Source organism: Lepisosteus platostomus, chromosome 7 (assembly GCF_059453375.1).
Source record: "Lepisosteus platostomus isolate fLepPlt1 chromosome 7, fLepPlt1.hap1, whole genome shotgun sequence".
Classification (NCBI taxonomy): domain Eukaryota; kingdom Metazoa; phylum Chordata; class Actinopteri; order Semionotiformes; family Lepisosteidae; genus Lepisosteus; species Lepisosteus platostomus.
In genome coordinates this window covers 21443834-21470021 of record NC_142617.1, presented here as the reverse complement: position 1 = coordinate 21470021, position 26188 = coordinate 21443834, and the positions used below count along the sequence as shown (strand labels likewise).

Sequence of the window (26188 nt, the reverse complement as noted above, 5' to 3'; positions counted from 1 at the left end):
CAAAGATTGTGATGTTTCTGATGTGAAACTACCCTGTCTTTTACTTTCAGAGGATCAGTTTTAGAAGAGTACACAAAATTGAGAAAGCCAATGCTACCCTTCTCCTAAGCAAGCCGTCTTACTTCCTTCAGCGTGTTAGATTTTATCATTGAAACTATGCAATAAGTTACATGTATCTGTGTTTCTAGTATTTTCTTCTGAGCCACCCTCCCCCTTTTACTCATCCAAACCACTGAATTATAAGGTTAATACTAAGATCCAAAAGACATGGTACTGAAAAATAAGAACAAAAAGACTGAAAAGAGAATCAATGGCAAGTGGCAAGTAATTTAATTTTAAATTTGACAGAAGAACAAAACCCAGCAGGGAAATTTGGACATATTGTTAGAATTTGATTTAAATGTTTTGTTTTTTGTTTCACGGCGGTGCGAGTTGGCTGTTTAGTACCTGGTGCATGATTTTGTCTAAAACTGTTTGCTATACAGGCCAGTACCTCTAAAAATAACAGATTGATTTCTCTCCATTGAAAACTGTGCTGCTTGTGTGTGTTCTAACTATATAGGATATTCAGTCATGTGGAACCTCTTCTTATTTCACTACACCGACTTTCTGTCAAATCTAGAATTGATTTCGATATTGATGTACAAGGCATTGAATGGATATGCTCCTTCATAGCTTAAATGGATTTACTCCTTCATATTTAATTAATCAACTTTGAGCTTATTCTTTTGACTGCGTGTTGAGTGTTCCTAGACTACATTCCCTTGAAAATTGAGAAATACCTTATAACACACAGATTTTGGTACCGCCTTGCCTCAGAATACTGAGTTTTTCATCAATACTGACTTAAGGTTGTTTTAAATTGATTTTTTTCTGTGTATGTTGTACAGCACTTTGTAAATCCTGTCCTGAAAGATGCTCCTAAAGGTTTTATTCCTGTTGATATGAGAACACCATCATGTTTTTTCTAAAGATGGCTGCAAATCCACATCTCCTTCAGTAATAAAGGAGTCTTTGTCTCCTTCAGAATGGTGTCAAAATGGTTTGTTTGATTAATTGTGCTCCACGAGTGAGAGTGGAATTACTCATTGTGTGCTCCAAGCATGTGTTAGATACTCATTCTCTAATATTCGTGTCAGAACTAAAATTATAACAACATAGCATTTCAGTGTAGTTTAGAATAGATTCTAGAGTATATGAACATTTCTTATAAATGATTCCTGTGATAAAGCCAGGTAAAAGTGTAGTGATAAAGCATTAGAATTTATGGTACAGCATTGGAAAAACCAGAGGAGATCGCTTTTAACAAGTGTGGATCACGAACTTTATTTAGCTCTTTCCAGTATTGAACCAAATATTAAACAGATCTGTTCATAGTAACAAACATTTCCCATTTAAATTCTACTCCAAACAGTGAAGTTAAATATTTATCATTTGAACTGTAATCTATGTTTTAGTTTGAAGTATATGTTTTTCTTGAATGTTAGGGCTGATTATTTTATATCGTATTGTTTTCTGCGAAAGGTCTGGGATGTTTAAAGTGTACAGCAAGTTATAAGAGTTTAGGAAGTGCTGGTCTAAAGTAAAACCATGCTAGATCTGTAAAATCAGAGTATGAATCTGCATGTGTTATCTTTTATAAGGGTCAAGAGTTTTCAAGGCTACAAAGGACTTACTTAAAGACACTCTGCTGTAGAGTAACGGCTCCTAGGACATGCAGCTTACCTGACTACCTTCTTTCTGCCAGAAGACAGCTGGCTGTGGGTTTCCTTTTGTCTCACAGGGGAAAGTAGCAGTCCGTCCCTGAGCAACAATCTGATCCCTCGGCCTGACCACAAACTGAGGGGGTGCTGGTTTAAAACAGAACACAGCTGTTAGTGAGTGGAAGAGGAGAGGAGTGAGCACACAGTAAGTACTTCACTAGTTCCATGCAACATTTTTGACACACATCGACAACACCTTCCCATTTAGCCATTCATTCAGACTGGCCAACACTAGTTGAAACTGAATGAATGACATCAGCCTTCATATATCGCCTTTTTTCAGATTGCCATCTAAATATTTTAAATAGATTTTTTTAAATGTTTTTGTTGTAACATTTGTTGAATCCTTTTGTTTCTTTATAGGCCTAAAGATAAAACTGGCTTTGTGAGATACATGCATCCTGCTCAAGGTTAAAATCAGTATTCTGTGAAACCAGAGTCAACTAGGAAGTCAAATTCTTAAAATTATGCATGGTAAAACAAACGTCTCAAATGTACACAAGGACATATGAAAGGTTAGAAAGGAAAAGAGGCCAGCTGGCATATGTCATTTGGTTTCTAGTAGTCAAGTAATCTAGGAATCTTGTTCATTTGTCTTTTTTAAAAATCCGGAGAATCAGTTTCAAAAATATAGTTGGTCACTTTGTTCCAGACATTCAACATTCCCAGTGGGATGTGTCTCCTGTCACCACATAATATAATGTAGTTTCTGACTGTAAGTTTTTTCTTCCTGACTGAAAGCGTTTCTGCTCACTCGTCTTTCAATCTTCCTTGGAGCAGCTATATCATTTTAATAAGCTGGTTAACAAAACCAAATGTACAATTGTACATGTGGTTCTTCCATCATATTAAATAATTTCCCCGGATTTCAATCCAAATCCTTCCACTTTATTCTGTCCTTTATGCATTAAGCAAACCCTATGTGTGATTCATAAAGTCATTTTGGCAATACTTCATAGGAAACAAAGGCACCTAATTGCATGTTGCAGAGAAGAAATTTGAAGTCTTTGAAAGTAAAAACTAGAAACTTTCAATTGCCATTCTCCTTAGATTTTTTTTTTGTAAATTCAGAGTTTATGTGCTTTCCTTGTTTTGTAAAAAATATTATTTTAATTAAAAGCCATTGATCAGGCTGGATCCACTGGACTTAATTTGTTCTACAACAGGGCAAAGATATTCTCCATCTCCATTGTTACCTGACAGGGTTGGAATTATTCAACTGCACCATTTAAGGGCTAATTAAATAATTAAAAGCCACAGCTCTAACTGGATCATCAAAATATCATAATGTAGTCACCACGATTTGCCATTTATGTCCACATAAATCAGTCTATATCATATTTTAGTCTATATGTTGTAAATAATTTACTAATGACAGCTTGTTAGCATGTAAACACCTAAAACATCTTAAATTAATCCACAACTGATTGGCAATATTTACTGTTTCTCAAAATAAAAATGTTAAAGCTATTTTTATTAAATCCTAACTTAATATTTGTATACATTTTATTTTTAATTCTGTTTTTTATGCTAAGTAACCAACAGATAAATTGTTGTTAACTGTACTGTTCAACACGTTTAAAGTATATCGTCTCAGAAATGGTGCAATACTTAATTAGAACCTGTAGTAGAACTCATATCCCTCTTGAAAATCCCACATGGTCCATAAGCTTTGCCAAACCTTAAACAAAGAGGGCAGAGATAATTAATATTCCAGATAGACCACTAAAGAGTGGGTAGTGTGTTTCTTTATTCTGGTGAAGAACAATTAATTCTAACAAATTATGTTTTGTGTTGGCTTGAATGGAGGTGAAGGGAGGAATTAAAAATAGTTTGAATAATGTGAATGAATCTTAAATTAGATTTGATTTCTGGCAAGGTATGCTTTTGATACTGCATTCAGCAAAAGCCGGTTTCAATCACTGTCACAGTAAAGCTCTGTTATGTTAATGATGGCGTACGGAGGCAGTGTGGGATGTTATGGTAATCAGGTGATTGAGTGGAACTGGGAAGCAAGGCTTCAGCACGACTGGGAGTCAGGTCAGTGGGAGCAGGGGCGGTGGGACCAGGAGGTTAATCATATCATGTTCTTCGTTGTCTCTACAGCCTGGGCTATCATGGTGTGGCAGGAATTAAACAGGCTCTAATGATGAAGCAGATCAAGGAGATAGGTCCTTCTCCAACACAACACGAATGGCCCAGGACACCACTGGCAAACACCCCCCAGACCTTTCCTATTTTAACTCACTCAAAACTGAAGTGGAGAGAGAGAATGGATCCAATTTTAACAATCATTTTGCAAGGGCTGAGCCAATGGTAAAGTATGTTACAAGTTAAAAGGGTGTGATTTTGAACAAAATTATTGCAAAATGCAAACAAATCTAAATGAACAATGTTGAAGGGGCACAAGCAGTGCTGCAGGAAACGCAAAGATACAGGTACATCTGTGAAATAAAGCTAAAGGAAGGAGCTCAGCCCAAATGAGTTTTAGTTGTAACCATTAGGATAGAGACTAGTACAGCAGTTATGTATGCTTCTTGTCTTTTTCATTTTGAACCTCTTTGTTCCTGCATGATGCCCCCTACTTGTAACTTGCAGAATTATTTGCCCTGAGGATCTTCTTCCTGAGGGCTTTTCACAAGGAAAACAACTTCACCAGATTTCATATGGTAATGTGCAGATCACAGTCACTGATGCTGAAATACTGTCCAAAGTGTGGCACCAAAATAAAATTGCAGTGCAATGAGATCTTGCCCCAACTTTGAACGTAATAACTGGCTGATGAAATATTTGCCCTAGCTTTAGTGATTTGCCCGGTGATGAAAATCTGACACGATATCTTACTGTCTGAAGGATGGCATTTCAGAAAAATGTTACGCCTGGGCTGGAAGCAGCTCATGTTCCAACATGCCAGGGTCAACTCTAACATTCTCAGACTCTCAGTCTTTCTCCAACCCCGTGCAAATGAGATTGGGATGTGTTTCTTGAAGACTGCTTGTTTTTCAATCAGGCAGTCAATCTGCCGATTAAGCCGGCTATTTAAGGTCCTTCCCCTCTGAATTAGTGTTTCAACTTTGAGCTAAAGACCTTCTTGTGCTAATATCCGCACACACATCAACTTTGTCGTTAATCCCTTTTTTTCTTATTTTTTTTACCACTAATCCAGCAACCATCTCCCAGTTCAACAATTCCAGAACTCTGAAGGCATCATCTGCTGGCTTTGCTCTGAATTCTCCAGCCAACTCATGCTGTTGCTCTCCAGGCAGCCCTGCTCTGCTGGAGATCTAGCCTTGCAGTTTTCTCCATCTTTAAGAACTTTACCCACTTTCACTCTGACAGGATATTCTGCCTAATCACTCATAGTTCCACTCTGCCTGCTTCATCTCTCACACACGGAATCCTCAGCCATGCTCCCACTGAATCTCTCCAAACATTCACGATGCTTTCTGAGCCTTGTGCTTTGAACTTGGCCTGTCATCTACAGTGGCTGCAGCTTGACAAATAACAAATACTTTTTTATCTCAAACACATAGTTCAAACACAGTAACTAGTGAATTTGAAGCTATACAAGAAGCTTTATATTAAACAAGATTCCTTATAATTTTCCTGCATGAACTTAGGTGTTGCATGAATATGTTGAAAACAACGTCCTAATTAAAGGATAGTGCTTTCACATTTAATAGTTACAAAATTTGTTGGTTATGTAGTTTAATGTTACTTTTCCTATACCACTGGTATACAATCTGTACAATGTAAAACATCAGTAGAAAGTGCATGATGACCATAGCCAAGCAGCTAACTACAGAAGATTGTAACCTATCATTCCATTAAATAGCAGAACTAAAGGGTGGATCTGTAAGCACAGATCTTGTGGGCTCAGCTCTGGCCTCCAGCAATAGGAATCAGCCAGCCAGGAATCAGTTTTTGTTCCAAAATAACAAAGGACAAAATACATGGATATCTTAATATTGCTCTGGAAATTATAAAAAGAAAATATTGACATATATACTGAACACAAATGTTGTTGCATCTATAAGGATCTTAGTTTAATAAGGAGATAGTATTAACAAAAAAGGGACTGGAAACATTTTTCTTTATGTTTTTTAAATGCTATGGAAAGCTTTTCTCTTCTGAAACTTCTCACTTTTTTAACTTCTGTTTCATGCAGGTCTAGAAACAACAATTCAAACAGTTCCATTCTTCTTTCATCATCTCACGATTTTCAGATGAATAGCTCTGAAACATAATCTATAAGTAAATTAGTGGGGCGCAGCATGTTGATTCAAGACTTCTGAAATACTTTGAAAAACCAACAAGAGTGAAGTTCAAAATGACTAGCCACATGAAAAGCAAGCCCTGTATCAAAGTGATGTAAAAATTCACCTGACAAAAAATCTTATCTTTGTCTCTCCCCAGGTTATCCCCCATGACAAGATTTTTATTTACTGCTTTGCCACCTTGCCCCTGCTTTGAAATGAAGTTTTCAAACAAGAATTTATCCTTTGAAACATTCCTGCTGGATGGTTTTCTGGAAAAGCATATGATGTCCAAATATTTTCAACTGCTATTCTGGGGGGTAGGGGCAGGGGTGAGATCTCTTGTCTTTAAACAGATGGATTAAGAATAAACAATCATGCTCTAAACTTCATTGTAACCCAACACAAAAATGCACACCCTGTAATCTCTGAGTTTGATATCTCATCCATGTCACTCTTCAGGTACTCATTGAAAGACAAACATAAAATGAGTCCAATCCCAATCTTCAGCTTTTTTTCTCAATGTCCAGCGAAGCAAATGTATTTAAATGTGATTGATACAATAAACCAATTCTTTTCTCCATTCATCTGTAAACAAAGGATCTGTTCTTTGAATCCAGAGGAAAACCAAAGACCATGACAAATCTCCTTACTTTTGTACAAATGCAGACACAGCACAATGGCTTTTATCTGCAAAACGTCACACTTTGTCAGTTCTCATAAACATTGTTATGTTTTAAAGTACTTGAAACAGAAGGAAAAGTAATAAGAACAAATCAGGAAAATATATTGCTAATGTAATTTTTTGCTGATTTAAAAACAAAATCCTTCTGGGAAGGTTTGAAGGCTCAGACTACATTCTACAAAGTGTATGTGACTTGGCTTCTCTAACCTCTTTTCCAAAAAGCAAACAAGTGGAAAACAAAGCATGGCGTATTTTCAACAAAACAAAGAATAAATAACTCAAAATTACACAAAATATTTTTTCATTTGAATTTCTGTTGCTTCCAATATATAGTCACACTTGAAGATTATTTTGAAAAATATACTGAATCATAGTAGTGAATATAATTTCATGTTTCAGATCCATAAATTGCATTTTATATTTTACACAATAAAGAGTCTCAGTTTTATTGTCTTTGACTTTATTATCATGACAATTTCTCAAAACTGCGCTGAAGTAAATGCATTTGTATTATGGACAAATGGACATCCTTTCTTGATGGAACTGGACAAGAGCTATTTGATTTTACTCAAGTTTCTTGTATTAGGAACACAAACAATGCAGAAGAAGCAATTACCGTAGTTGTGACTCCAAGAACCACAAAGAGTCTTGCGTGCAGATACTAAGCTCCTTTAATCGATGTTTCAACAACTAGAAGAGCACTAAATCTTGTTTCTATGATTATTAAAGGCACCAATATTTCCCTTCTGTCTGCCTAGATGCACTTTAAGATTCGGAAAACTACAAACAAGCCGGTGGACAACAAGGAAATTTCTACCCTTTCCTTTTATGAACTACTTGTATGCAAGTTTGAATGATGGACATATGAATGCCTGTGATGGCAAAATGCTTGGACTTATAAGTACTTATTAAATACTTGATCTGTGTTCAAGCTGCAAAAGAACAATTGTACCTGAAAAACACTGAAACCAGAAACACTGCAGTGGAAATGTGGAGTGAAGAATCAACCTTCATTTATTCTAATTTAAAAAATGTAAATTTACAAAAAATTTAAAAAATACACTTCTTACAGGAGCTGTCTAGAAGTTGTATAGTATCCAAAATAATAAAAATAGAAAACTTGATCATATTTCCTAACTAGTGGCATCTAATAATTTCATAATAGTGAACCGGAGAAATACTGTCCTGCTTTTGTGAGGATCAATTTGATGTATCTCAGAGGACACTAAAGATGGTATTACTATACAGTGACAAACTAGCAGTCTTTTACAACTAGTATATCACTTTCTTTACACATGCATTTGTTAAGAGGATAATGGTCATGAACCTTCAGATGCTTATTCAGAAGAGCTTGAAATTCTGCTTAGTTCTCTTTTCTTTACAGACCATTTAAACATTCCTGTAAATGTGGGACTGTGGCAGAAAAAGAAATTGCACAGCCATCTCTCCTGGCAAACATTCCTCCTTCCCTTCGCCAAGACAAGCTGCTCTCAAGTGGGTCTACAAAAGTAGCACATAAAATATACTCCACCAATCTGAGGAACACACTTCATCCTAAAATAAATAAAACCTTTAATGCTTTCACCTGTTAGCCCTTACCATTCAATAAACACAGCCATCAAAAGGAAACACTAAATTAATGTGTTTTTAGACAATAGCATGTTTAAACAATAGCTCTACCCTTACTGGATAGGATGCAGTATGACAGTTACTCAGTTGAGCTTCAGATTCTAAAAGTGGCAGCTCATTTGACTTGCGACTTTAATGATTTATTCAAGTCATCTTCACCTCCAAGGAAACGGTTTATCAGACAAGATATTTAATTCATGATGGAACACATCTGCCCAGGGGTGTGAGGATTTTTAAAACAAATACATTTCTGAAAGCCCCCCCCCCCCAACCCTTTTTTCTTCTCTTTCAATCATATTTTATTCAGTGACATAAAGCAATTACTGTCTCCTTCATGTGGATGGGCTGAATCCTTAATTTTCAAAGCTTTCTGAAACCTAATAATTCTTGACAATCATGCTATAGCTCAAGATGCTTTAGCATCATAGATCCTTCCTACTGACTCCAAGATTTCCATGATTTTTCATCTCAAACACAGAACCACAACATTTCCCCAGACGGACAAAATCTTTTCATTAATTTTCATTCATTCAAATTTAATTCAGTTCCATTGGCTATTCACTTCAATTGAAAAATAAATTCCCTTAGAATATAATTATCTTTTCTGACTTTTTACTTTAAAATCAACCAATACTCTACACTGAGGTGTTTCTCAGAAATATCAGCATTCTCATGTGAGCTTGTGAGTAAACAGAGAATGCAGTGAAACCCAATCAAACCTAAAAACAAAGTATTTGGCTTTGATTTGTGAAGTGGCCTAAGTCTAATAATGAAGCCATTTTCTTCTTGGCTAAAATTATTACTGATGGCAACAAGAAGTATTTTAAAAAGGCTCTTTATATTGACAGACACTAAACAACACATTGAAGACAGACGTCTGTGATAAAGAGTGACAAATGGTCTAGAAGCAACCTGTCCATGATGGTGTTTCTATATTGATGGAATCTGGTTTAGTTGATTAACAGGTTAGTGCAATGGAAGAAGCAACACTGTAATAAACACTCTGAGGACATTTTTCTAGTATATTGTAGTCTGCTCTTGTACAACACTGGAAAGGACTAGTGATAATAGGCAGTTGCACGTTGCTCCACTGTGCTGCTGTGCTTCAGTTAGTAAATGATGAATGTTAATTAACGAGACCCACTTTCAAGCGCTGTGTGAAGCCCATGCACAAAAAGAATGGCTTTAAGGATGGTTACTTACCGACGGGGCGAGCTGAAGACAGAACAATGGTGTGGTGTGTTGAACATAAAAAAGAACAAAACACAACAAACAAAAAAATAAGAAAAATTAAAAGTCAGAATGAATGGCATGTGCTGGGTACACAATTCAAGGAGGAGAGATCTGATGAGTCTTATAAAAAAGACCTGAGGCCAAAAACAATACTTTCAGTCATCACGACTTGAAGGGGTTTATCTCATGAGCACAGTTTACAGCCTTGTTTAAAAATACATTTACTGTGCAGTATAAGGGCGGTTGAATGGGTAGATCCACTGCAAGGGAGGTCTTGGAATGGTTTAATTACACTGCTGAAGAATGCATTTGCTGATATCAATATTTCCTACTACCTTAAACTACCATAAATGCTTTGAAAAAATAGGTCTATAAATTTACAGTAATATAAACACTATGGTGAATTAAAAATGCTATTTGAAATTACAGGTACTCTTAGTGTACAGTGCTACCTGGTGGTTATATTTTGTAACAGCATCCATATTAAATGAAAATTTGCCACAGACTAGGAGAATTTACTCAGTTTTTCACATAAAATGATAACAATCTGATATCTTTACTGTAATTCCTTTTTACACTTCAGTGCTCAGACTACAAAAAGCTGTTAGGTAAAAGGGAGGCTGGGGTCAATAATCTACAATGATTTATAAAACAAATTGGAAAATTGTCTAGTAAACTTCAAAATTATAATTATGGTTTGCTTGGACTCAACTTCACTGAAGGAGGTAAAAAAATTGGTCATGGCCGGGCAATGTTGTGATTTTTCATCCTGTGCTAAATAGGCTCTCTGTTGACAACTTTATTCTATGGGATATTTTTTATTGAATTTAACAAATTGCTTTATTGACACAGATAAATACAAGTAACCAGCAAACCTGGACGGTTACAAAACTGGAGTTTTACAAATGAGTGTGTCACCAGAATCATTTTGTTCTCATCAAATTTATGGTTTGCTGTTTGTGTGGTTTACATAACAATCCCTTAAAAAGAATGAACTTGTTATAAAATTCTATCTACCTACTCAAGAGTATGCAATGATGACATACATGCTATCCATGTAGTACAGCTGTCTGTATTTAAATCTGCACTACAGCTCTATGCATGACTTTGCTACCTCATGCTGCAAGTCACACCAAAATTTTATATTTAGGAGATTAATGGAATGTACAGTATGGATCCATGCATTCAAACAAAACAAGCCTGAAATTTGAAGCTGGCTCTGTAGATCATTTGACCCCACTCCTTTTGTATAGCTAAAATACTCCAGAGAGACCTTGAACGTTTGATCTAATGCGCATGGGGAAAAACGAGGAGAGATTACGGCAAAAATGTTTTTATTAACCTTTTCCACCTCCACAGAAAACCTCCAGCATGCACCAGTAAACTGTGAAATGGCATCTGTATCTGTCTCACAGAGGTACTGGGTACCCAAAGTGAATTAGGATTACATGAACAATGGAAGGCATCTGGAACTCCATTTGCTCCTTGTGCAACATTAAGCTGTAGAAAATAAATAATTAACCACATTTATAAACAGCAACAGTGTTATATTCCATTAACTTCCAGGAGCCTTACACTGTAACCTGCTACATAGAAGTAGAATGGAGTTAAGTGGGATTTTTCAAAGCTTACTTTGTAATATTTTTATTCTTAACATAGCTCAATTGAATGCTAACATTTCAAATTATTAACAAAAATGAGAAAACCAATTCAATACTGTCTTCACACCTTGTGTGATAATGATAAAAACCTTTCAAGATTGTGTCTACTGTAGTTGTACTTTCAGCATTTTAATATGAGCATCTTGCACAACAAAAATCCATATCCAAAGCAAGAGTTAATATTAATATTTGGCCTAATACTGTATATCTAAGAAACAAGAAACTTAAGACAGACCCATCTAGGTTTCTACAGTTCTATATAGCACAGTATATAAACTGTAGCAACATTTTTCCAATATCTGAGGAGCACCCTTCTAACCCATGAAACAGGAAGAGGTTTTCTACAAATATTATGTGACTGACAACTTTAGGTCAGTATTTTAATGTAATGGTTCCAGCTTTGTTTTCAATGGATTTGTGTTTATCTCCCAAACATGCTGTCAGTTGTTAGTGACAGTTCTGTAAGAATATAACATATGAATGAAAAACGCATATAAGAATATACAGTACATAAACACCAGTTAGAAATCATATGGCATTCCAGTTAGCTAACTGTAACACTCAGATGTCCTGTACAGGTAGCACTTAACATATTTTTACAGTGTACAGAAAGAACATAACAACAGCCTACTGCCAAGAACTTTGTGTTGGCAGGTGGCTGCGCTATATGCTCTGTTGTTTGATTATTTTTCACATTAAGCTAACAGCCCAGTTTTCTTCTTATGCAGACAGTATAGCAGGGTGTTGCAAAGGGTGCAGGAAGCATAGTCTGGCAACTGGCAACTGTGGAATGTGGTAGTAATTCCACAGCTGTAAAACGACATGTCTCTCCACTTACATAGCCAATACTTCTTGCACTCTCTGTGTTCTCTTACTCCCGAGGGCAGTTTACCCTTATAGAGCCATTACTTACCCCTGACAGTAAGGGATGCTGAGGCCTCTACTTTTCCCACGCGGTTCTCAGCAATGCAGGTATAGGTGCCTTCATCGCTGCTGGAAGCTTTTTTAATGCGGAGCACATAGTCATCCTTAATGTCATACCTAGGCAATTGAAAAGAAAACAGCTTGTTTCTTTTTTTGTTTGTTGGGTTGATTAAATATATAGACTTTTTCCACATATGAGACAGTCGTCAGCGTGATAATTTTAATGACCCCAAAGGGGTGGCATTATAAAGGCAGTAGAATAGGGGAGTATAGTACATTAAAATTAATCTGTCAAGGAGGAACTCAGCTGATCTGGATGGGTGTAATGAAAGTGTGGGTGGGGGGGCACTATGAAGAAGGGTAACTGGACACAGTATAAATACAGTATATTTGTATTTACATACACTGTACATATTAAAATATTAAAATGTAATATTGAAATTCAGAATGATTCTAAACAAACTAAACAAAAACAATAAGTTTCTTATACTTATTTTATTAGTATATTTAAAAAGCAGAATCATCTTCTCTGGAGAAAAAAGACTTCTCATTTCACTTACATACTGTAAATACTGTACAGTCAGAGCTAAACAATTGAATTAATCTTCATAGTTCATAGTGACTGCTTCCTCTTAAAAAAGTGTTATAACTTTGAAATGAGTTTGTGTAAGATACACAAATACACCTATTTTATTGTTAACGTTGCTCATTGTTAACTATGCTATACTGCTGAGCATAACACGAGTCAATATATTTGTCTGTAGTCACAGACTTTGACTTTATAGATGGAAAGCAGAATGAGAAGTCAGTTTAAACAGCTCTGCTTTCAGGTTTTGTAAAAAGTCTGGAGTTTATTAATATTTACATTCTCTTTATTCCAATTTATTTATCTGTTCAAAAATAAGTGGTGTAACAATTCCCAAAGTTATTTGAGATTTACCTGCCTATTTTAATATAAAAAAATACACAAAGTGGTTTGATGTGTTTGATTTTGTATGGTCCTTTAATAAGAAGCAAGAGCTGCAAATCAGAAACAAATGTTTTCACGAATGCCTTACATCTAATGCGTCCCATATGACAAGGCTATTCCATCTTGAAAGCCAGTCAACATTAATAAACAATGACTGAACTGTAGTGTACAAATTATTCATCATGTAATAAAGGAACAAGTAAAGGTTAATTCCATGCTGAAAAGAGAAGAAAAGAAACACAATGTTCCAGCTGTAGTGCCTTCTTCGGGTGTTCAGCCTTCCACACGCTGAGAAGGCTCCACAGCTGAAGTGTTGTGCTTCTTTTCTTCTCTTTTCAGCATAGAATTATTCTTTACTTGTTCCTCTGCAGCCTACGCATGCTGACGCAGCTGCCTACTTCCAAAAACATTAATTAATTAAAGCACAGCTAGTTGGTAAAGGATCTGCTGAACAGCACATTTAATGTTTATTCACTAAAAATGTCTGTTATTAAGAAGAACGTATCATGAGGGGAAGATGTTTTAATGGTCACTTGTAATACAGTATATATATATAATAAAACAATTTTGCTCATGGTGATATGATAACTGTAAGTACCCAATGAATCTTTTCTTCTAAAGGAACTCTACCATCTAAAAGTCAAGTAAACAAAAATGTTGAAGCTTATTTATTCAATACTTGTTTCTGAACTAACTGAAGGCTAAAGTAATTAACATTATTGAGATATCCATTGAGTTTCCACTTATCATTGTATTTGTCTATTAAACCATTACCACTACCAAATGTGACAGACAATTAGACAATTAGTTTCCTGTCAGGGTACCAACATGAAAGAGGTGTATGATGCAACACATCAACATGATGGAGATGGTTTGACCAGTAGCACTAATGAGAAAAAAAAAACTGTCAAAGTGCTGTCCTAAAAGAAATCCTACCACTTGGTAAAAAGTGAAAAGTCTGTATACCTCAATATTGTTGGTTTGGATTTTTAAAAAAAATCCCTATGACCTGTTCCGAAGGTATCATTGGTATCAGCAAGTAGATCATTTTGGAGTAAGCAATGTGCTGGTTTATAATAATATGTTGAAGACATTTAAATAGCATAACAATGTTCTGTTTTTCTTTTCCAGAATGAAATCACTGACAACACATTTTGCAGTGCAAGATCCAAGTCTTTCTTACAGTATTTCTCAAAGGGCATAACCACAGGGCAGGGAATGTCATTGTATTGATGACAGCTCTAGAAACAGGAAATTACAATGCTATAATTATTGGAACCCAGCTATTTTCTCTTTAAAACTGATGTGCACCTCTGACACCTCTCCAACAAGAATGAATGAATCCTACCTTAATGAATGAATCCTAATTCTGCTCTCAACAAGAATGAATGAATCCTACCTCAGCTTGCCAAGTGTCCGGATTGCAGTCAGCTCTTCTATTTTCATTACTGGGTTGTCATGTTAACTATCTAATTGTCCCTTATTTAATTCCCTAAAACTTTCATGATGTTTGGTTTATCTAACTAGATTCCTACTGTTCTCATCAAACCCACTGGAACAGGCTTTGAGAAAACATTTCTGAAACTCTTGAAAACAAAATACTTTGTTAAAAGTTATGAGAAAAACTGAGAAAGGGATTAAGGGATTTCAAAATATGCTCATTGTTGGAAGAGTAAGAGTGACACACTGTCATCTTCCTGAAAGATGAATCTGTATGTGGAATCCTCCATAGCTAAAGATTGTATTTCCCTCTTTGAGAGTTTTGGCAATTGAGCATGGAAGAAACCCGAGATAACAATGGCATACATTCATTCAGCACTTTCAACTTAAAGAGGGATATCAAAGTGATTCACAATATTGTTTCAGCTGAGCCAACAATCATACTTTGAAGTGCAGCCAACTCAGATGTGTTAGTGCTTGAAGAGGTATAAGGTCAGTCATTTTAATAAATAGGTTTGTTAAAGGTCAATCATAACTGACAAAAACTGAAAATAACATACAGTATTACTTGATACATAACAGAATATCCCTAATTCATATGTTGCATAGAACATGAGATACTGTATGATGGGGTTCCACAATGACCGGAGCCTTGAATCTAATGTCAGCAGAAATCTGTTTTTCTCATACTTTTTGATTTCTGTACAACAGTAGTTAGTCACCCCAGATCATCTATGCAATTCTCATGACAATACAGGAGAGATGAAAAGGTGTGATATGAGCTTTGAGTATGAGTTTGTTGTTCACACTGCAGCCCCAAAACATAAACTGCAGAGCTGAGCATCAGATTGTTTGAGTCAGATCTCACTAGTATAGCAAAGCATGCTCACAGGTACCCAGCAAGTTACAAAGATTGCTGTTGTGTGACAGGCACAGGAAACCACAAATGACTTTAATCCCGCCCAGCAGGTGGCACAAAGCCACTTGTGAACCACTGGAAAACTTGTGATCACAGCTATTGACAGCGCCCTTTGAATTTAAAAACACCACTTGGGAGCACCCCTGCAGTTTATATTTTCAGATACATCAAATCTATACACTATAGCAGTGATTTTAAGACAGCTTTTTGCATAACACCAAGTACAGTACATGGAAAATATTTAAAGAAGGCAAATATTAAAGGTTCCAAAGAAAAATGTAAGAAGGTTTTCTGATAAAGGAATTGGACAGACACCGGTGACTGTAACTGTGTTCACTGTTGCAAGGTTTGAGTAATGGCAGTAGTACAATGGTATACTGACAAGTATCTGCCACCCAGACATGTTTCCCCTGATATAAGACACAGCTGAAAAAAAATGCACACAAATCGGATCTGGTCCCAGGACAATATGCTCTATCACCACTGTAGCATGGATCGAGATTGATTTAAGTCCCAGCTGTGAAAATGGGAAGAGGAAAGAAAAAAGGGGATAATGCATTCCTAAATGGAGAAGTTACAAAAAGAGGGCAAAAAACTTGAAAATAAATTTCTGTGACGACTACCACTGTACCATCTATTTGCGAGTTTTTGTGTAAAAAATTACGTTAAAATTCATCTGAACAGCTTGACAGTGATAGACTATACATTCCATTTTTATATATTCATGAAATGAAATAAACAGCAGGTTATTTATTATGTTGGGATGATGTTCTTTATTATACTAAGAATGGAATTACACATCTAACTTGAAAGGGCTATGGAGTAAGCCATGAGCAAGATGTTCTATAACTTTATTTTTCAACTCGGTCTGAATGGTGAGAGGAATAACTTCAAGGCAACTCAATACATTTAACTTAACTTCAAAATCACCCAGCACCTCTGACGTTAAGTTGTTGAAAATGTTATATCTATTCTTAATATGATTTGACAACATGTCTGTGCTACACTGTCATTTGGAGCTTAATCTCCAAGAAGCATTTAGTAAATATTTAACATTTTTACAGGCAATTTAGGTATGATTAATATCCTGCTATAGTGGGAAAAATGCCAACACTAACAATAGAATAAAACAAACTGGAATCATTTTACCAGCCAAACTGAATTCTATACATCATATAGCAAGTTAAGAACTGTGTGTACTTTCCTGATTAATAAATAGTAATTCAGTTGTTGCCATCCCAGAGAAACAAATTACCAAATTTCACATTTAATTTCTATCCACTTTGTCCACCAGGCACTTGTTTAGAATTCTTATTCTTTTAATTTATCTAAACATCGGCTTATTTCAGTAATAACTACAAGGCAAACAAAATCCTTAAATAAAAGACATATAGGTTTTGGAAACTTTCCATGATAAATTATTTCCAAGAATTTGACAGTGGTCCCTCAGTCATTGAATTAAATTTCAGATGATTGGAATGAAGGATTGTGCTCAGCAATAAAAAAAAAATTCTGGAGTTAAAATGACAGCTGCTTGGCATTTGCAGATATTGAAACAAAGAATGCAGCCAATTACTTTTCTAACAAGTTTTCTAGCCCTTTTGAACTTTCCAAGTTGTTTGTAGCAGTGTTAGGCACTGAATGCATCTTAGGCTGGCTTCACACTACATGACTTGAGATCAAATGAAAGCTGCAGATGGAAGACTGAACTCCCCTTTATGAAACCATGTCTTTCAATTTGGGAGCAATGAAACCCTTTTTATCAAGAAGCTGTTAATCTTCAGTAGACCTAAGGATCCTCACTCCCTCAATGTTGTTTGTTATTTTTTCAAAATACATTGAAACACCAGCTCCATGAGGTATTTTAGGAAAAAAAGTGAAACAAATGGTGATACTGTACGTGAGCTGATAGAGAACACGAGATAAGTATGAAAAAAAAACTTGATATTTATTTTTCTCCATCGCAGGCAGTAATTTCATGGTAAAGGGTGAAAAAACATATGCATGCATCAAATAAAAGCTGCAGATGGAAGACTGAACTCCCCTGAGGATCACAGCGATGTATAATTCTGTGTTTTAAAATGGCTATGATTGCCCTCCTATTGGTTTCAATCGGCTGTATGATATCACACCTGCGGCGATATCCCATGATATTTCTAGAGTATAAAATGGCATACCTTATCTCTGCCAAACATATCACTACTCTGCTTGGGTTTCAACAGAATTGCTATTACAAAGGGCTTAAAAACAGAATTGTATTAGTTTTATAACTTAAATTGTAGCCTTTCTAGTATTTACTGGCCATTTTTTAACCACCTAAGGAGAAGATCAATCCGAAAACTTGATGGTGCATGATTTGGAGTAAGGCATGCATGAGTTTCATTCCTCTTGTCTCAGGGCTGTCAGCACAGTTGATTAGCAATTAGTGATTCTAAGTCTGTGGGGTGAAAAATGAAAAATAGCAAATGTTGTTATACAATGAGTAAATTGTGTTATTTTTTCTAAAAAAATAAATTTTCAGTTAGACAAAAATGTTACTTTTTTCAGTGAAATTCCTGTCAGGAGGATGCCAAACAAGGCTGCAAGCAGTATGGATAAGGCTTTCACGTCCATATTGAGTCACTGTCTCATTTTAAAGAGCTGGAAAAGGACTGCTACCCTCACTGGATCAGAGACATAAAGTACTTCAAACCTGAAAGAACCCTTAATTAAATAAAAACGGACAAAATTAACGATATTTGTCTATTTACTGACATGCCAGGATAACGTTTTTAGACTCTGAAGATGTATTCTACTGTAAGTATCACAACCATAAGCAACTGTTAGATTGTTGCCTCTTTTTTATTTTTACAGTATCTTTGCCTTATTTAATTTTAGATTATGTCATCCCTTTGTCATCTTTTTTGCTTTTTTGCTTTTATTAGCTTTTGTTCTTTATTTTGTTTTCTTCTGGTTTATGAAGTAGAGTGATCTAGAGTCTGAAACGTAGGGGATTTATAACTTGTGAACTTCAGTTGTTGGCTCTGGTATATTATTCCCCTTATAAAACATCAATAAAAAGAACTTAAAAATATCTTATTTTCTAATATTGCACATTAAATACCGGGGCATCAAAACAAATATTAAAATATAAGAACAGTTACAAATGAGAGGTGGGCCATCTTATAAATTAGCTTATTGATCTAGGAATCTCATCCAGCCGTTTCTATAAAGATTTCATTGTATCAGCCTCAACAACATGGACATGTATGTTGTCCTGTACTCCCATGTACCTTTGGTTAAATGAGTGCTGCCTCTTCAGAGTTTTATATGCACAAATAATGCATTATAAAATGTAAATATAATAATTTAGATTTTATAAATTATCAATACGTCTTAATATTTGTTTTAATTTGTTTTATGACTTTTTAATTGGTTCTCCAATTCTAAATCTTTTTCATAGCCTATTCTATCTTAGTTTTTTTAATTTTGTATTTATAGTTTAAGTTTTTACCTGCATGCAAAACCCAGCACATGTCTACAAGTCATGTGTCAGGTGTCCGCCCAATTTTGAATGTCATCATCATAAAACTTTTTTGATTTTATCTGGTACTTCTAGCGTGTTTTTCACTCTTCCTAATTTTGTACCATCTGCAAATTTACTAGTTTGCTAATTATATCACTCAATCAACATAGCACCAATAACTGTAACAAATACACAAAGTTAACAATCCAAAATACCAAAATACTATATATATTGTAGATGGTCATTTAATTGAACAGCCATGACATGAAGGTAAATTCATTTATTAAGAGGAGTCTACTGTGAATAAGACAGAAGTGTGTGTGCCCAATGTTGGATAAAACACAGACTGCACCAGCCCGCAAATGCTATCTTGTGGAATTATTTTCCTGTTCCTCTCCTAGAGCCTGAACACAGGCTGCTTCAACATATAGGCCCACTTTTAACTCGTGGTATCATACATTATGGGCTAAATAGTGTATGTTTAAGGAAGATAGAGTTATTATCTTATTATAATCATGATTCACTGGTATTGAAGCCACTAACATAGAAAGTCTGTCTCATTCATTGGTGTTTCTTAATATTGTTAATCAAGTTTTTCTTGAAACAGAATCTGGCTAAGGTCAGGTTTAGATCTATGATTGATCTAAAATGATAGTCTCACATAAACAACTGTGCAAAGGTCTGTGAGAAATATATTGATTGTGGTATTTAAATATGCCAATTACAAAGTTTTATGAGGAAAAATAAGAACAAAAATGGAAGTCCATGGCAATTTTCAAAATTAGCCCTGTATCATGCTATGTAACCTTTGCCACAAAAAAATTAGTTGTTCTCTCAAAATAAAAATCAAAAGAGAGCAATCTGAGGCAGCAGCCAAAATGACTAAAGTAGAAACATTGTTCCAAGCCATAACTTGTTCACAACAGTTCTTGCTAGAAATGTATAAGACAGTGATCTCGTGGAGGGGGAAACTGTGGAACATAGAGCAAAAGATAGGAATTCACCAAACCAGCAAACTCCAGCATCTCCATGGGCAGGGAACTGGAATCAGGCATTTTTCCTCTAACCAACAGGGGGCAATCTACTCAATATATAACAGATGGACAATCAAAGAGGCATATCACATCAAAGTGGTCTTGTATGACCATCAGGTCTTTCCCAAGAGATGTTACCCAAAACAGTTATTATTTTTTGGCTCAGAATATGAATTTCAAATGAGTGAGTGGGCTTCTTTATGTTCTTAGGGTATGTAAAGTGTGTGATGTCAGGGGAGAGAGAGAGTTCATTCTACAAATGTTCAACACAGTTCAATTCCTGCAGGTTGAGCACAACAGAAACATTCTCATTTCACAAGAAAACTATTGTTACAGGAGAAGCATGAGGATGCGTAAGCACCAAATGGAATGTTGGAATGGTGTCTCATTTCAGGATGAGTCTGCAGAATGGGCAGCAAGTGAAGTCCCTAGACTTGAGCAATGCACTTCTGTGCTGTCAGGTTATTATCAATTTCTCAATTTCTACAAGTGTACTGTAGATCAAGTGTACTTGCTCAGACTATTACATTTGAAAATCTTCATGGACTTTTCTGTAGTACACACAATAAGCATATTGTTATGAACATCTGCATCACATTTGCAACACTATCACTTAAGAGGGCTTGGTGCCTCTGCTAGTGAATTCACCTGAAGTAATTTAGTCCAGACTGCAAAAAAAACCTGCCACAAAGGCGTTTTTCTCTGCTGATTAGTGGCACGGGTTCCTTGCAGTATTTTTTCTTGTTTGTCTTTTTGAGTTTCCCCAGACTGTGTTCCAGCAGTATGTTTTAATAACATACTGTACAAAATTCAGTGACGATTTTCTTTTGATGTTCAGTATACTTTAATATTATAAGGACTTTTTATCACAGATACTCTATGAAGACAAACACATTGTTATCATCTCAAAGAAGGGTTTCTCAACTCCCATAACAGACTCAAATAAGGGTTTCTCAATTCCCATAGCAGAAAAACAACATAAACGAAACTCATCCTGAAACTAGGTTCACACCATCCCCTTTCTCTCAATGACCGACTAATCTTCTCTATTCTCATGCAGGTTTTGACTTTACACCTTTCTTCACCCCTCTCCACTTTGCACTTCCTGAGTGGCCTCTTTGCCCCTCCTGCCTCCTCCCATCTCCCAGCTTTTGTGCTTCTGTGCTATTTAATCTTTGCTGTCTGCCCTTGCTTTTTCACACCTGAAGAAGGCTTCACAGCTGAAACATTGTGTTTTCTCTCTCTCTTTCAGCATTGAATAAACCTATTACTTGTTCCTTTGCAGACTATGCATGCTGACGCAGTTACCCACCTGAACTACATTCTTATCGCCAGGCTTCTTTAACATGCTTTCTGCTTTTACAAACTGCAAAAGCTCAAATATGGAGTCAGTTTATTTTGGAATCGGTTCCGATATGGTGCTGTAGTGAAACTAATGAGAAATACTAATTCAGCAAAATAGTTTTTTTCCTCTTTATGTTTGGTTTTGTCATTTTTCACATTTAATTGTCACAATTAAAAAAAGGTGTGGATATGGAGAATTTATAGCTTTGTCTTGAAAAACTGAGGTCCAGTCTTGAAAACAAATTATGATTGGTTTTGGAGGGCATTGAGTAAAACTCAATAGATAAGACTCCAATGCAAGAGTGTGTTCTGGTCCACAGAAATATAAGGTGTGAGGAGATAATGGGACTGGACTGAATTAAGGTTAAACAGGGATTTGCTCCACTCTGTGTGGCCTTTGCTTCAGAGAAGGGAAACAATTGCCTTTTATCCTCTTCTCTTCGCTGACGAGCATTGGGGCACTGGCGTTTATTTAAGCATCTACTCTTTCACTGAACTGGCTGCCACTTTTGATTCCTTGGCACAGCATTCATCTAATCAGACAGTGTCCGCAAGTGTGGCCTACAAGGGAAGCCTGTAATTTCATTAAAGATGTATTTACTCAGCTGAGCCACCTGCTCCAAGCTGAAACACAAAAGCCAGCAGGGCTTTCACAGCATCCAAAGCAAGAGACAAGAAGCAGCTGAAAGAAAAAAAAATGACTGCTAGTTTTAGTTTTCTTGAGCTATTCATTTTAAGCAACACAGTGTAACCTTTTCAGATACTGTAAACACCCACTTTCATTCCCTGCCTGACACAGGAGAGAAGTCCCTTTACATATTTTGTTTCTACTGCTCTGATGCTGCTCAATACACAATCTTTATTCTTACAAGATACCATATCTGTTATGCAGAAAAACAAGTAAAGCTGAAGTCTGTAATATGTACACATGATACTATATGGGTGAGAATATAAAGGAAACAAATCATGTCAGAAAATCAAACCAAACTGTTATATAAAATTTCAGAATATTCTACTTACTGGCAAATAAAAATTGTGATTTTGACATGCAATCAGCATTTCTTATATATAATCTTTCTTATCTTCTCACTCTATTGGTACTATGAGGGAAAACATTAATTTTCACATCAAATTATCAGGTAGATGCAGTACATGAAAACCTTAAGGCAAATTTCATTCTGAAACTTAAATAAGTGCACAGAATTAAATGAATGAAAATTCAAAACAAAACTCTGCAGTATTTAACCATAGAAAATATTAAGCTATACATATTTGTTTTATTACTTGTACATCTAAATTCCTTTCAGTATTTACACTGTGGGTTTATTGTGTTTTCAAATGTAAAGTATAATAACAGGGAATATCTGAAGAACAAGGAGTTTGTAATCTGTATGTCATAAAAACTCTGCTTTGCACTGCACTATGTATGCCTACAGTACATGTGAAATTATACAGTACATTGTTGTAATACAACCCAATGTACTACAAGCCCTTGTTAAAATATATTGCATAGACCTTCTCATTTAAAACGTCTTCAGAGGAAAAAAAAAACATACAGTAATGCCTTTTAATCAAGATCTCATTGTTAAAGTCTGGAGCTGTATCCTGCTGCAGCTTGCCATTCAAGCTCTTTTATCTAGAGTTTATTTTCTCCCTGGCTTGCTCTCATGTATCAACAATGTACCACTGGAAACAAGAAAACTGAATCTGAAAACTAACATTTTGAGCATAGCTTCTATGTGGTAAAGTTACAAGGTGCATTACCCTTAATAGTTCAGGTGGGTAGCTGCGTCAGCATGCGTAGGCTGCAAAGGAACAAGTAATAGGCTTATTCCATGCTGAAAAAAAGAAGAGAACACAACGTTTCGGCCGTGGCACCTGAAGAAGGCTCCACGGCCGAAACGTTGTGTTCTCTTTCTTCTTTTTTTCAGCATGGAATAAACCTATTACTTGTTCCTTATTACCCTTAATAGTCTGGCTTCACCAGCATAAACAGAAGCTAAAAAACTGTGATATGAAACAAAAAGGCAGAATTCAGATTACATGACTAACAATTTTTTTGTCTTGGTTTGTAATTACTAATTCTCTATTCATGTGTTACTGGAACTCATTTTTACTACTACAATCACAATTAAAGAAGCATGACAAAACAGAAGAGAATAAACGCTGAAGCAGAAGGGGGAAATAGCATCCCAATCATTGTATCTTTGAGTCTGACTTCTGTTTCAGTCACAGGCTGTCATTATTTTGTTGAAATTATACGTTTCCATGGAGTTCTTCCAGAAAAAAGGCTCAGCTTCAAGAAAAAAAGAATAACCATCTTGACACACCAACATGCTCTGTCAAAAATTATTTATCTTTTTTACAGGCTTATGATCATAAATATATACTGCATTTTTTTTAAATAAAATATATACTTTTGTACTAATGTACTAGTATCATGCCTGTGTTTCATAACAAACTACAAAATGCTTGTTTCTAAGCTTCTCATTGTTTTACACCAAAAAGTATTTTCCGCTCACTTGGAAATGCCTGTTGTGGGTCAGGGCCCAACAGTGGCTACGAACCATGCTGCTTGCATAGGAGCTTGCCAGGATTTTATTACTGTGTATTTATCTATAACTCCGTTTGGAGTATTTCTGAGTCCCCTCTGTGTCCTGGCTCCGCAGTAGTCCCAGCGGAGAGAGGCAAGTGGCACAGAACGAGTGCTGAGCCTGGCAAACACATGGCAGGCGCCTTCCACAAACAAAGCCAAACAGACGAGACAGCTCACAGAAGAGAGCCAAGGCCTTCACAGGCGCAGCACAGCACCAATCTGGCTCACTGTTCACAAACTGCATGCACCTGTGATCCCATCCACTCTTTAATTGGTATTATTATTATTATTATTATTATTATTATTATTATTATTATTATTATTATTATTATTATTTATAGCTCAATGTGATTGATTTCATTTTGATTTTGTAATGTTTTATAATAAATCCTTACAAAAGCAGATTTGCAGCATCACGGCGTGGGAGTTGGCTGGCATAGATCAGTCTATGTTTCTAGAAGCAGATTCCTCATGAATTTAGAGTCAATCAACCTTTTTCAAACTAAATAACAGGATAGGTAAGATTTCTTGTGTTTTTTGTCTAAAGTCAGACAAAAAAAAAAACTCCCCACACCTGAAGAAGGCTCCAAGGCTGAAACGTTGTGTTTTCTTTCTTCTCTTCTCAGCATGGAATACACCTATTACTTGTTCCAAAAAAAACTTTACTACTGACAATACGTTAATGGTAAGAAATTAAATTGCCTAAATTGTGAACACTGTGAATTCAAACAATGAAAATCTATAAGTATACATTAGTAACATTCCAGGTGCCTCTATCTCACAGGTGTCTAGATTTTGCTTTAATTACCCAGACCGTAGAGTCTGTGTGAGTGAGTGTGCTTTGTTATCCTATCATCTACTTCCTAGTGTGGATTCCTGCTTATCTCAGACACCTCAGACATTACAGGTTTCTTGTAAATAATAATAATAATAATAATAATAATAATAATAATAATAATAATAATAATAATTGCTTAAACTTATATAGGACACTTTTCTGGACACTCCACTCAAAGCGCTTTACAGGTAATGGGGACTCCCTCCACCACCACCAATGTGCAGCATCCAATTGGATGATGCGACGGCAGCCATAGTGTGCCAGAACTCTCACCACACATCAGCTATCAATGGAGAGGAGAGCAGAGTAATGAAGCCAACTTATAGATAGGGATTATTAGGAGGCCATGATTGGTGCTAGTGAATTAGAAATGAGCTGATACCTTCACAACATATGAATATGTTTCTATAGATTTAGAGAAAATAGTGACATCACTTATGTTTCCATTCATGAAAACTTTTTAGTATATTGCCTGTAATTCACTTCCTATAAGATATACCCTCTTGAAGTATCTGAGAGTGTTACTGATAACATAAAAGGGATAGCCAAACTTGAATAGAGTTACAAGGAAGTGAAAAGAGGCTCTGTATCAAATGCATTTTTAATTGGTACGTTGCTTAGCTGCCAATTATTCAGTAAGGACTGCAAGATACTGTATATAATTAGAGATCAAGAGAGGTGAAGTTTGTCTTGCATGAACTCCCCTGTTTCATTTGCCCCTAGCACACAATTTGCCCCTGAGTTTGCAATGCCTTCTGTAGGCCATCATACAATAGATGCACTGCAGTCTGTACAGCACTTTCTCATGGGAGTGCTTGTGTTAGGGAGGTGAGCTCTTCTATTGATAGCTGGAAATACTTTATCTAGATCAGATGTACTTAGATTAGGCAAAAGTGAAACAACATGGTTTCCAGATTTTACAGTTAATTCAAATAAGCTATGGTTTAAATGTGAGTTAGATAAATAAAATTATATTGTGTGACCAGATGCAGAGACCTATTGAGAGGCATTTTATCAGCAAAGACAATGTTATCTTTCCAATAAAATAAACAAATTTTCTCTTAAAAAATAGAAAAGTACATGATTTGGCCAGGAATATTTTTAAATGTTTAAAGAGTATGAATACTGTAAAAGTACTGTGAAGTACTGTACATTCATATTGTCATGATTTTGGTCTTTCTACAAAGATAGTCAGGCAAGTAACAATCAAGAATGATATACCAGCCTTTTAATTTCCTTTTAAGAATATTTTACTTTGAGTTATTGTATTTTAAGCATTGCTCAATAGCAATTATAGGCTGTGCAGCCCAGAGAATGAAAACTGACAGACTCGATTTTTTTATTCCTTATTTCCTTTTTAATTAATGGGGACCTGAGCTTTTCATGTGTAG

At 35.7% G+C, this 26188-nt stretch overlaps 1 protein-coding gene across 10 annotated transcripts in view; it reads right to left on the bottom strand.

Annotated features, from left to right (window-relative positions):
• robo2 (roundabout, axon guidance receptor, homolog 2 (Drosophila)) overlaps window positions 1-26188 on the bottom strand; it is a 623900-nt gene that overhangs the window by 99805 nt on the left and 497907 nt on the right. For 8 of the 10 annotated variants that reach the window (XR_015940079.1, XM_088639711.1, XM_088639705.1 and 5 more), the window contains exons 6-8: window positions 12141-12268; window positions 9537-9548; window positions 1726-1850 (exon numbers count right to left, since the gene is read on the bottom strand). Coding sequence is in view for 9 of the 10 variants with exons in the window: in XM_088639711.1 (XP_088495837.1) it covers window positions 1726-1850; window positions 9537-9548; window positions 12141-12268 (265 nt within the window). In the remaining variant the exon portion in view is untranslated. The remainder of the gene's footprint in view (window positions 1-1725; window positions 1851-9536; window positions 9549-12140; window positions 12269-26188) is intronic. The other 2 variants (XM_088639706.1, XM_088639714.1) reach the window with 1 other exon arrangement.